This window comes from Arachis duranensis, unplaced genomic scaffold (genome assembly GCF_000817695.3).
Source record: "Arachis duranensis cultivar V14167 unplaced genomic scaffold, aradu.V14167.gnm2.J7QH unplaced_Scaffold_111576, whole genome shotgun sequence".
Classification (NCBI taxonomy): domain Eukaryota; kingdom Viridiplantae; phylum Streptophyta; class Magnoliopsida; order Fabales; family Fabaceae; genus Arachis; species Arachis duranensis.
The window spans coordinates 2,680-15,977 of record NW_026263800.1 but is presented as its reverse complement, the minus strand read 5'-3'; the positions used below and the strand labels follow the sequence as shown (position 1 = coordinate 15,977).

At 42.0% G+C, this 13,298-nt stretch overlaps 1 protein-coding gene across 1 annotated transcript; it reads right to left on the bottom strand.

Moving 5' to 3' along the window:
• Nucleotides 1-200: 200 nt before the first annotated feature.
• On the bottom strand, nt 201-4,091 carry LOC127743773 (cytochrome c oxidase subunit 1). Its single transcript, XM_052255952.1, has one exon. It carries the CDS (start codon nt 3,622-3,624, stop codon nt 2,041-2,043), a length of 1,584 nt encoding a protein of 527 aa, XP_052111912.1. The 5' UTR covers nt 3,625-4,091; the 3' UTR covers nt 201-2,040.
• Between the last annotated feature and the right edge of the window lie 9,207 nt (nt 4,092-13,298).

Genomic DNA, 13,298 nt, shown 5'->3' with positions numbered 1-13,298 from the left:
GGCCGATCTGTCACCCAACCCACTAAAAAACAAATAGGCTTGACCCCGTCCCGTTTGGAGAATGACCCTTATGGCATGGCTTAGTCAGTTATTCTCGCAGTTCAGATAAGATTCGGACCGCCACTTCTCTGAAAGCATGGTTCTTGCCTTCCTCTTTCCTCCCCCCTTGGAGCTCGTCCATTCGTTGGGTGATCCCTTGCTCTCACGTTCGAGTGTTTGCTCGTCGTTTAGGCCGGTGAGTGAGAATTCTGCTCATTGCAGTCACCTCCGGGGTTCTTCGCACCTGGATAGTACCAGGACCCTTGTGCCCCGGCCCTTGATCAGATAAATCCGCCCGTCCTATGACCAAAAACGAAAAATGAGCCTTGCGACGAGACGCGGACATTCCCCATGCTGCGGTTCCCTCCGGTCCGTTCCCGGGTTGGGTTAGGGGAACATCCGAGCGATTGCCTTCGCGGATCCAAACGCGCTCACAAGGCGCACAATAAGAATAAGACCAATAGAGACTTCATAAGAGACCATTTGAGCTGCAGATCGTAATGCTCCTAGAAAGGCATATTTCGAATATAGAGGAGTTAAAGTTCCCAACAATCAACGAATGGATCATAACCTTCTTTGAACCGTACGAGCGCGTCCTCTGTCACCCCCCCACCGCGCTTACGGCTCTATACCCCAACCCAACTTGCTCTGGCCCCTTACCTTACCTTAAGCCTCCCTTTCTATTCCTCGGTAAGCGGACCGTGGGAGCATGAGGGGGGGGCGGTATCCGCTTTTGACTGATAGAAAGCATCTATCTTTTGTCCCTCCTGACCGAACCCGAAAAGAATCACTTTATGCCACTTTGTACACTTTAGTGTAGGCACCTTCTTGAAACGTGCCAAGCTGTGGAAGAGAGGTGCCAGGGGAATCAATGCTCTCAGCTGAAACAGGGCTTGAAGCCTTCGAAAAACCTTTCTGCTCTTTTCTTCCTATCGAGTGGCGTCAACCGGACTTCAAAATGGAATAGCTGATCGAGCTCTTTGGTACGCGGCTTTTAAATTGAGCTGTTCTTGCTACTCCCATAAACTAAATAAATTGGGTGGGTAGGATAAGGACTATTATCATACAGCTCTTTTTCTTGCTCTTCCGGTGCCCTTTTATTATATCTTGGCTCGTTGCGCCTGTTTGACCAATGAGAGTCCAGACTGGAGCTCATCTGATTCATTCTTCCGTTTACTCATTCGTCAGTATCGTCAAAAGCAGCTGAACTCAATCCCGATGGCTACCATTACAGTGTCGATTGGCATTCCGCTTCTAAAAAGTTTAGATATACAAAAGATGTGACCATGATTCTATCTTGGTGAGAGTGGCGTGACTTGAAGCTGCACGGAGACCATTTCCTTTTCTTGCTCTCGTGCTGGATGTCATCTCGGCATATCGGTCGGTTTAAGATGAATCCGGGGGAGGGAGAAATCCTCCATTGGCCGTTGACCTTTGATTCTCTTCTCTGAACTTAACTTAGGCTAAGATTGAGTTGAATCCGCCTCTCTTCCGTATTCCTCAGCTCGAGTTTCTGTTGCTCTTGAAGCCCTTTCTTTCCGGCTTCCTTGAGTCAGCTCGGTAGCTAGTCTAGTAAAATAGCCTTTCTTCTCTTCCCTTAACTTAATAGGGGTTGCTCCTTCTTCTCGTCCACTCGGGAATGAAGCCTTACCCTTCGCTACTAACCTGTTAAATGGAGTTGAGCTGGCTACAAAATCCATTGCTTCAGTGATGGTTGCTTCCTCAAATCAAAGATGGGTGGCAGGGTCTTGAGAAAGAGTCCACTGCTGTCCAGTCATAGTCAGTAGGAGCTGCTCCGGCTCAGCTCGATCCAATTTCAAAATGGCACTCCGGCCTTGTAGTACCTCGCTATCCTCTGTTGGTAAGTAGCCATTCTGAACTGAGCTTGCTTTCTTAACTCTAAAATTAGGTCGAAGTTGGTCCTCAACTCTTCTTCGTTGGAACCCAAATTTGGAAAAGTTCTGTTAGGTTCTTAGTAGCAGTCGGCGACCTTTTCTTCTTTTACTTCACATAGCTTTTCGTCTCCTTGATAGCTGGAAGTTCTCCAAAAGTATGAAAAGCTGGAGGACTTTGTACCAGCCATTCCAGTGTGGTTGAATTTTGTTCAACAGCCCAAGGAATGTTCGCCTTTGTTATGTTATTTCCACTGCTTGAAGTGATTGTTACGACCACGAAGAAACGACGAATCCCAACTACGGATATATAAGAGCCAAAACTACTAAGGGCATTCCATCCAGCGTAAGCATCTGGATAATCTGGAATGCGACGTGGCATACCCGAAAGCCCTAAGAAATGCATGGGAAAGAGGGTCAGATTCACCCCGAAAAAAGTGATCCAAAAATGGATTTGACCTAAAGTTTCAGGGTATGTCCGACCAAAGATTTTACCCACCCAATAGTGAAATCCTGCAAATAAAGCAAAAACGGCTCCCATAGAAAGTACATAATGGAAATGTGCTACCACATAATAAGTATCATGTAGAGCAATGTCTAGCCCAGAATTAGCCGGGACTATTCCAGTGAGTCCTCCTATGGTGAATAAAAAGATGAACCCTACAGCAAATAACATGGGTGTTTTGTATTGTATCGAGCCCCCCCACATGGTAGCGATCCAACTAAAGATTTTGATTCCTGTGGGGACAGCTATGATCATGGTAGCTGCGGTGAAGTAGGCACGGGTATCAACGTCTAAGCCCACAGTAAACATATGATGAGCCCAAACAAGAAATCCAAGAACACCTATACTGATCATGGCATAAACCATGCCTAGATACCCGAAGACCGGTTTTCCCGAAAAAGTCGAAACGATATGACTTATGATACCGGATCCAGGCAGAATGGGAATATACACCTCTGGATGACCGAAGAACCGAAAGAGATGCTGGTATAATATGGGGTCCCCCCCTCCTGCGGGATCAGAAAAGGTTGTATTAAAGTTTCGATCGGTTAATAACATTGTAATAGCCCCTGCCAGTACCGGAAGTGATAATAAGAGTGGGAATGCTGTTACTGGAACGGACCACACAAATAGGGGTGATCTATGCATAGTCATTCCAGGTCCACGCATGTTGGAGATAGTTGTTATAAAATTTATAGAACCTAAAATGGATGAAACACCAGATAGATGAAGACTAGAAATTGCTGAATCAACTGCTCCTCCAGAATGGCTGGTAATACCACTTAAGGGCGGATAGACCGTCCACCCAGTGCCGCTACCCACTTCTACTAAGGCTGAGCTTAATAGGAGCAAGAGACTTGGTGGCAACAACCAGAATGAAATATTATTTAATCGTGGAAATGCCATGTCAGGTGCACCTATCAGAATCGGAACAGACCAATTACCAGATCCACCTATCATCGCCGGCATAACCATAAAAAAGATCATTAAAAAAGCGTGAGCCGTTATTAAAACATTATAAAGTTGATGATTCCCACCAAGAATTTGATCGCCGGGTCGTGCTAATTCCATACGAATCAATACTGAGAAGCATGTGCCCATCACTCCAGCAATGGCACCGAAGATGAGATATAGAGTCCCTATATCCTTGTGGTTGGTGGAGAACAGCCATCGGACCGGATTTGTCATAAAATGGAGAATCTTTCGTTTCCTTCCTTATCAGAGAGGGGCCCCTTCTTAGGGAGCGGGGCTTTTTTCTTGAAAAAGGGGGAGTGAGAGGGTAAGGAAAGAGGGGTGGGGAAGGCACTAAAAAAAAAAAGGAAAGCCCTCACTTTATTGATGGGAAATTTGGATCCCCTTTTCCTCTCAACCCCTCCCCCCAGGTTCAGGAGAGGGTCAACGCAAGGATCTTACTTCGAAGCAACCGTCTTTTGACCTGAATCTGCCGCCTGGCGGAAGGGACGAGCTTAACGCCCTTGTGGCGGAGCTCGATCGAGTGGAAGAGGGGATTCGGCGCTTGACTGAATCCCCCGCCGACAGTCGCGAATTAGAACTGCGGCGCCTCGCAGAAGTTCTTGGAACACTTGACAGCCGGTTGGAGCAAGCCCGAGCCATGGACTCGGCTCGCGACCAAGCACTGGCCAGGCAGCGGGCGGAACTTAACGCCCAATTGGAACCATTGACGCTTGCTGAAGGTGAAGTTTACAAATAAAAAAGAAATTCCTTCTGTCGTGTATCCCCGATTAATGCAGCCTCATATGCTTCAATTATAGCTTTTTAGTATTAAGCGAAAGGTTATACCTATACTATGGAGTTAGATTAACCTTACTCCATTAGTAGCAATAGGCGGCATGGGGGAAGAAGCACTACGATTAGGAATCGACAACACGAAAACTTTGTAAAAAAATTCTTCCTTTCTTTTCGGGATCGGAACTAACAAGAATGGTTGGGACAACAAGCATCCATCTCGTTCGTATTTTTGGATACCCGTATAACCATCGAAGGGTGTTGAGGTGACTAATTCCGGGAAATTAAGCGGCGTTGAGGACAAAGATATTGTTGGAGTTATCCTTTTTATCCAGTACCAACAAACTTGATGTTAAGAAAAGATCTTTTACAGGAAGGTTGGCTAGAGATTTCTTGTAAAAACACTAGCCCTGCACAGGTGATAATGAGAGAGAATACTGGAATCTTTTTTTGATTTAATGTATTCATTTTTTTTTCATTATACACATAAAGGAGGAGCCGTATGAGATGAAAATATCACGTACGGTTCTGGAGCGGAGATTCTTTGAACTGAATGACGACCGTAACGGATGTCAGCGCAATCTGAAGGAAATTATGCAGAAGCTTTACAGAATTATTATGAGGCTATGCGACTGGAAATTGATCCCTATGATCGAAGTTATATACTTTATAACATAGGCCTTATTCACACAAGTAACGGAGAACATACAAAAGCTTTAGAATATTATTTTCGGGCACTCGAACGAAATCCGTTTTTACCCCAAGCTTTTAATAATATGGCCGTGATCTGTCATTACGTGCGACTATCTCCACTATAGAAAAAAAGGCTTTGTACATATATATCGTTCAAAACTACGATTTTTATCAGCTGTAGGAAACAAAAAAACTTCATAGAATATAAAAGTAAAAAAAAAAATGAAGAAATAGAGATATGCCTAGATACTTTTTTCTATGGATAAAAGATCCAATTGATAGAGGAAGCGCCGTAAAGATCAATTGGCGAGGTTTTAGGCCGAGACAATAAGAACTGCTTACAACTTATATCATGATACAAAATCTATCATGATATAAGAGTTAGGAATCCACTTATGTAATAAAGTTGATCCCCTACCCTAAGGTTTTGAGCAGCGGTGTAGTATCAGATCCCACAGATAGTAAGTTTTTTCTTTCTTATGAAAAATAAAAAGAAGTCTTTCTCAAAGATTCTATAGACCATAGAAATGTCATATTAGAAAGTATATGATATATGAAATTGAGATAGTTACCTTTCAGAAAATTAGAGAATGTTAATGTAGATGTGTTATTCTTCGGAAGGTAGGAGAAAAGATAAAACTATAAAAATAAAAAAAAAAAGAGATGAAACCCTTTTTTTTTTAATTTTAATCAAAATTCAAGTTTGAAACTCATGTAGTTAACCCATTCCATTTTCTTTTGGTTAATTCCAGAAAAATGGAACAATTGACTGCTGAGCCGTATGAGGCAGGAAACTCTCAAGTACGGTTCTAAGGGAAGGAATTTACTCACCTATTCCGACCGCGGAGAACAGGCCATTCGACAGGGAGATTCCGAAATTGCTGAGGCTTGGTTTGATCAAGCCGCTGAATATTGGAAACAAGCTATAGCCCTTACCCCCGGTAATTATATTGAAGCACAGAATTGGTTGAAGATCACAGGGCGTTCTTAATTTAATAAAAACACTCTTTTTTTTTTTAGTTCTATTTATATTATTCTATATACCCTTATATCTTAATATATATTATTTCCATATTTATTTTTATATTTCTTACTATATTTATCTTACTAAATAATCTTATTTATATATTATTATATTTAATATTTAGTTTAGAATATTTAATGCATATTTCATTTAAATGTATATTTAATGTATTTAAATGTATATTTAATGTAATTAAATGTTTGTTGTCTACATCAGTCCATCCAATAAAACTGAAAATTTAGAATAATATTCTATATATCTATTATATAAATATATTAGGCTATAGTAATAGTCAATCCAAAAATTCCATTATATCCCTTCTAAAAAAATCGTTCTTTTTCGTCTCGTATTTTGTAGAGATAAATGGTATGTGGATACAGCAGAGAATATATATATATATAGTAAATACTTATTTAAAAATTTACTTTTCATACAATTAGAAGCCGACTCTTATTAAGATTCATAGTTGAGAAAGTTCTTTCAATTAATGTAGTTGTTACGAAAAAAATTAAAACTAATAACAAAAAAAGATAAATAATACTATTTCGAGTCGATTTCTAAAAAAACACAAATTTTATTAAAATTGAGAATTGATCATTTTAATGACATCTAATATAAAACTTTTAAATTGATTATGAAGTATCAAAAATTGAATAAAAAATTATTGTGGAGTCAAATTTAATAATTTAGTGGGGGCAGCAAATAAATATTATTATCATATATTACTCAAAAAATTTTTAAATTGTAGTGAAAATGCTTGCCCCACAACTATGTATGTACATTCGTCCCTGATCACATACTATTACCAAATATATAGGCTTTTTTATTGAAATAAATAATCAAAAAACATTATTATTTCCCTAAATACGCATTCCTGAAAATTATTATCTAAATACGCAGCACCATCTCACTCCGTTGAGTTCGCCACCATAGAACTCAACAGTTACACCTACTTGTTCAACACTATACTCCGGGGTTTTTTTGGGGTCTCATTAACTAGACGTTATGGAAGGGGACTCGTCTTGGTTATCGATACGTGCCTTTATTTTCTGGTCGCCTTGTATCTTGGTTCTTTTAGGATTTATACGGGCTTACTATTGCTTTCAATTATTTGTCCAGTAGTTTCGAACGAAGGAGGTGTAATCCTTTCTATGGTTTCGGGGGATGGTTCGGCGTCCAGCAAGGCAGGATTGGCCGGATCGGACGGACGGGAGAGTACCCACGATACATGTATCTTTACCAATTAACCAATTTTTAAATGCTGGAGTAGATCCAAAGGAGATTCCACTTCCTCATGAATTTATCTTGAATCGGGATCTTTTGGCTCAACTTTATCCCAGTTTTGCCGAGGGAGCAACTCCATTTTTCACCTTGAATTGGTCAAAATACGCGGATTTTCTTACTTTTCGTGGAGGACTAGATCCAGTAACTGGCGGTTTATGGCTGACTGATATTGCGCATTCACCGTACTCTGTTCTTTCATAGGAGTGGTCGTTGGTTTCAGAGGCACTCGAGAGCTTCTCTCACTCATATATGACTGAGATATCCTATATTTTTTATATGAGTTCTATATCCGCCAAAGAGATTGCTTGCTTACCAAGAAGAAATGTAAATTCTCTTCTGTCTTTATCCTTGATAAAAAATAGTGAATTTTGCCCCGGTTTCCACAATGCATTGCCCTTCATAGCTGCATTAGGAGACATTAGATAGACTAAGAGAGTCAGCTAGGTAGCCCTAAAGCGCTCATGGTATCATTATGAATATACAAACCAAAACTGTGAAAGCCTAAAAATATGCATACCCAGTTTAGATGTGATATGATTGCATCGCGATGCCTAAGGACACGATCTAATAGATCGTTGTATCGAGTAGTTGGATCATAGTCTCTTACCACGGACGGACTACTATAGTGAGTCCAGTGACTACTAGAGTAGAGTTGAGTCATCGCAGGATTCATTATGACAGGAGCTTTTGCTCATGGAGCTATATTTTTTATTAGAGATTACAATCCAGAACAAAACGACCGAAGGTTCACAAGTAGCTGAATATTTATTCCAAAAGGGCTTATTTGATTCAATCGTACCGCGTAATCCTTTAAAAGGGGTTTTAAGTGAGTTATTTCAGCTCCATGCTTTCTTCCCTTTGTGAAAAATTTAGCAGAACTTAAAAGATTTTTTTTCTTTTTCCAAATAAAAAAATTTAAAAGTGTATTATCATACCTATGTTCCTTGCGGAAATAGAAGGCGAAATCAATCCATTTTTTTAGTTCTACGTTTTACATTCATTCTTTCTATTTTTTTATTATTTTAATAATATATTATTATATATAGAATTAGATTCTATTTTATACTCCTCAATATACTTTTTTCTACTCATCCTATTCCTATTTACTGAATATATCATACTTACATGCATCATTAACCAAGGTTTTTTGTTAATATAGGAGGATTTGACGACTTTCCTGCTACTCCTAGTAGGAGAAGGACAAAGAACAGAGGAAAGAGACATAGGATAGACGAAAGATGGAGAGAAAGAGTATAATCCATTTTTAACCCCTCGCAACAAGTTCAGTTTGAAACCGAATTCCTTCCTTACTGCAGTAGCCGTAGTAGTAGCAGTAGGAATAGTCGCCAAATAGACGGAATTAGTCTTAGTGCCGTAGTTGGATTACCTTCCTCACCTTCCCTTTGTCCCTTAACTGCTGACAGCAAGCATTCCTGGAGCAAGTAATCTGCCAAAGAATAGAAAAGAGAGGTTGATCGCTGTCTTTATGAGTTCGTGATGAGACGGAGATCTCAATCAAGGGCTCTGAAAGCAACTCTTGAACCCCAGGAGAGGGAACTCAATAGGTAGAGGCTATAGAACCGTTAGGCTAGGCCAATTCTACTTCATTTGTTTGCTTCGGTTTACCTTCTTTCAGTGGTAGCTTTTGTGTCTAGCTCGTTCTCTTATTCCCAGCTCGAAAGAAAAATGCTTTAATCTAAGATCCCCCTGAGCCTGCTAACTCAACTCTTCTTTCTTAGCAATGATCTGTTATCAATGAATTTCTTCCTTACCGGAATTCGGAGATAGGACTTAGCCGGGTATTTGACTTCAGCTTAGCTGCTTAGCGAATGCTATATTTAGCCCTTTCCGGCCCGGGTCCGGGTATAGGTAGTAAGTATTGAGACATGTAATTACGTTCGGATCGGGCTACATGCTTGTTGACCAAATTTTGTGAAGATCCTCTGTTAGCTACGATAAGCCACTATAGGATCGTAGAAAGTGTGTTCTCAGTTATTCAAGGAGCGAAAGGGCTCAGCAACACCGACGTGGGCATTCGGTAAAACTAAACCATTTCAAGCGCTCCCATATGCACACCGCATCTTAGGGCTATTTCAATGTAGTATAGTTCTAAAAAAGTGGTTCATTCGCCCCGGATTCCACCCTACTATGGCATAGTCAAACTCTTTGTTCTCATAACAGAGAACCGGCCCTTAGCCTTAGTTGGAAGCTAAACCAAAGCTAAGCTTGTAGGCTCGTAGAGAAAGCTATTGTGCAGGTATACCCACAATCCATGTTCCTGAACAGTCTCGTTCGAACATCTTAGGGTTCACTTCAAGCCGTGGCTTGCTTTCTCGGTATCGTAAGTCTAAACTCTTTATTTAAGCCAGATAACTAATAGATAGAGATATAGCTCAGTAAACACTGGAATCACTATCGCCTTCGGCTTAAACACGGCTACGCTTCGCTCTATCGCTAGTGAAAGAAGATAGCAATTTCTGGTCACTTTCAGTCTTTACTTAGTTAGTCGGGACTTGCTTCTTAGCGTGTAGTGGATCCACCAGGCTAGCTTTCCTGTAGTAGAGCGCGGGGAGAGTGACCATCAGGGCCTTGAATAGTTTATGAGGATCTTGAATTATACAGTGCCCTAAGATCCCAATCCTCAAGCGAATGGCTTTTACTCAACCTCAATTCATTCAGTTAGGGCCCCTTGGTGTATTAAACCACCAAATAATGGTAGCTGGGTTTGTAGGAAACTTTTTCAGGTGAGAGAGTTGGCTATAAGATATATTATACTAAAAGTTGGCAATGAAACCAATACATCTCATCTCTCTGGTATGACTCTTGGCTGCCTATGGGTTCTATAGTGGAAAGTTATGTATGGTGAGCAGATCATGGGGGAGTCTTTTGTTCCCCAAAATAAATGTAAAAGTTGCAGACATACTTTTTTTTTAATTCCGGATGGTCCCTCCCTACAGCTGCAAATCAAGATCCGCAAGAAATTGGGGAGTGTATCAGAGCCATAAGGCCCTTGAACAGTGAGCAATAAGATAGAGTTATATGGATGCCTGATCACTCAGTTTTCCATAAAAAACGCCTGGAGGTTAATCAGAGCTACTATGCCTTGGTTGAATTAAAACCGGAGATCTTTTTAAGAAGGAACTCAGTCGTGGACTGATTCCGACCCTTTACCAGAAGAAAACGGAGGAGCGGTATGGTTTCTATTAGAAAGGCTATTTCTTGAGTATCCAGAATAGTCTGTAGCGAAAAGCCTTCCTCATAGGCAAGGCAGGAGCTAGAAGCAACTCGCCAGACTCGAACTGGCACGGCTCGCATCAAGCCTATTCTTCCCTCAATAGAGTTTCTTTTGTTACGAAGTTCGAAAGCCTAAGCCTTTTGACATCTGCGGGCCCGCCGGCTAAACGAAAAGAGTCCTCTTTCCGGACTCCCCCTAGACCTCTGTCTGGCCTAGGGGACATCTCTAAGCTCTAGAGCTCCTGTCTCCTCACTAAAAGCGTAACCGGCACCAATCTCCCTTTCATCTTGGGGGCGACTCTATACCTTCCCGGCGCATCGTTACGTGCCCTCATTAACCTTCTGTAAGGCAAGATTCCTAATGGTGGGGGAGCCCTCTAAACCCACTTTCCCCCTCCCCCCCGCTTAGCGGGGGGCCTCGCAGTCGCCTTTGGCTCGAGCTACTTTTGCTTTCCGGTAACAGATAGCTTGCTGCCCAAGTCTACCTCCCAAAAGCGAGCCATATCGTAAAAAAACCAATCACCTCTAACACTTACAAAGACCTCTGAAGCGATCTTCTTATAGTAAGTAAGTTTAGATTAAGCCAACCTGCTAATCCCTAGATCTAGAGCTAGAGAAAGAAAAAGCAAGGCAACTTCCGTGACGAGTCAATTCGGATTGGATTGGAGTCTAGATCTTGGTGGGAAGTCCAATATCCAGTCATTTTGAGATGTAGGAAATGTCGCGCCATAAACTGAAAGGATATAATAAAAGGTGTATCCTATAATAGCCAAAGCAATCCATGATGTGACAAAGTGGATAGAGCTTTGAAGAAAGATAACACTGATGCTATACTATACATTGATCTTACCGCAACGCCCCTCCTTGCTTGCCTAAGAGTTCTTGCTTCAAGTTCACTTGCCTTGCTTCTTTCTTCCTTGGATGCTGTTGCATCATTAGATAGGACTTTCTTTGATCGTTCGCGCACAAGAAAAGAAGTCCGTAAGGTTGAAAAGGGATTTGTTTTTAACTCTAGCTCTGACTCAACGTTGGGATTCCTCCTTTTCAACAAGTTCTTTCAGAATCTGTTGATATGAGATTCAACCGATAGCGGATTAATAAAGTGCAGTCGATGTGACACAATACAACGACAAGCGAATCTGCTCTAATCTCACGGGTAGGTACTTAACAGGAGAGAGGGATCCGCGCTAGCCTATTTCGCGTTGGGAAACTCTACCGAAGTGTATGTGTTAAGGATATAGTCATTTCACCGATACGGATAACCGACTTGAGGAGGAAGACCCCTTTCATTTTTGAAGTACCTAGGGGTACTAATACTAAACAAAGGCAAGTTGGGAAGGATGTTTTTCCATTACCAAAGAGCCACAAAGGCGGATTAATAGCCGTCGGAATCCAACAAAGCAGTGTAGGATTAGGATAAATAGCTCCTAAATCCACTAACCCAGGAAGAATGCCATCAACTCCCTCCATCCAACAGCCGGTAAGCAAGGAATATTCCCAGTCAAACTGCTATTACCTGCTCGTCTATCCTCCAGGACAATAAGTATTTTCCCATCAACAGCCAATACAAAAAATTTCCATGATAGCCGAGGCTGCTAACAACCGAAAGAGGGACTGATAGGAGTTTGTTGCCGAAACCGTCTCGCTACCACAGGTTTCCCTTACCTACCGGAATGAAATACAGGAATTAGAACCAGAAACTGCCGGGATGAACAGATGGAGGTATTCACCCAATAGTAGCTACCCCACCACTGGGTATTGTTCCCCTACAACGCAGTGGTTAAGTTCTTTCTTTCCCCGATCTACTAGCTACACAGGGATTCACCAAATAAGAGCTACACTGCTTCGTTGCCCTTATTGAATAGCCCTTGGTGCCTTAGGAATTTCGTATAGTATAAATCATCCGCATATCCTCGATACTCAATTTACTTTTACATCTCTCGTGCCACACAAACGGAATTTACTTAACTCGGTCAAAGAGAAATACAATTCGAAATGAGCGCACCATGAAAACGTTCTAATCCAACTCTGTCTGCTCTAAAGCATCCAGGCCATAAGCCAAGCATTGAATTCTTACCCCTTGGCTAATCCAACTCTAAACCTAAACTTCGGATTCAATCCAGCCCCAAGCTGGGGCTACCCTTTTTTTTACCTACCGGATCCAACGATTCGAGGTCTGCCCGCCCTAATGACCGAATGCGGCGGTCCCTCCCAATCGGTCATTAGGGCGGCACCCCGGTTTTCTGAGTGCCACCCGTAAACTGTTAAAAACAGAAAGTATCATGGTACGTCGTCCACGGGGTTTGGGAAGTGCCTTTGCTCCCTTTCCCAATCGTGGACGCGGTGACCTAATTCCAGATCGAGTCTGAAATCTCGACCTTTAAGGCTAGAATTCCATTTCATTTGTTCGAGAATTCTTAAGATTTGCTGCAGTTTGAGCGGAGAAGCCGTTTCCAGTCTAAGATCGTCAAAAAGCTTCTGGAGCATGTCCTTCCTTGGTTTCCTACCTTTTATTATAAAGAAAACTTTTTCAATGCGGTTTTTCAACCACATCGGATCAGGGGCTTCCGGCACCCCCATGGGGGGATTGGGAGCCTGTTGTGATGTGTGATGGGCCCACCACATTCTCCCCTGCTCCGGCAGCGTTCGCCGAATCCACTCGCTGCCTTACCGAGGAAGGCCCTATTTCTTCCCTGGGATCACTGTCTCGTGCCTCCGGGTTTCTTGAAGCGGGCTCGGCTTCGCTATTTTCCGTACCCTCACCTGATGGTGACCGGTTAAGGTATTTTAGCCAACTCTCCGAGCCACTGTTCCCTGAATTTGTCCCAGTTGCCATCCAAGGAACCACAGAGGCTCCTTCGGTAATAAGGAACAATAATCC

Coding starts and splice junctions, on each gene's coding strand:
- LOC127743773 (XM_052255952.1), bottom strand. CDS start 3,624: ATGACAAATCCGGTCCGATGGCTGTTCTCCACCAACCACAAGGATATA.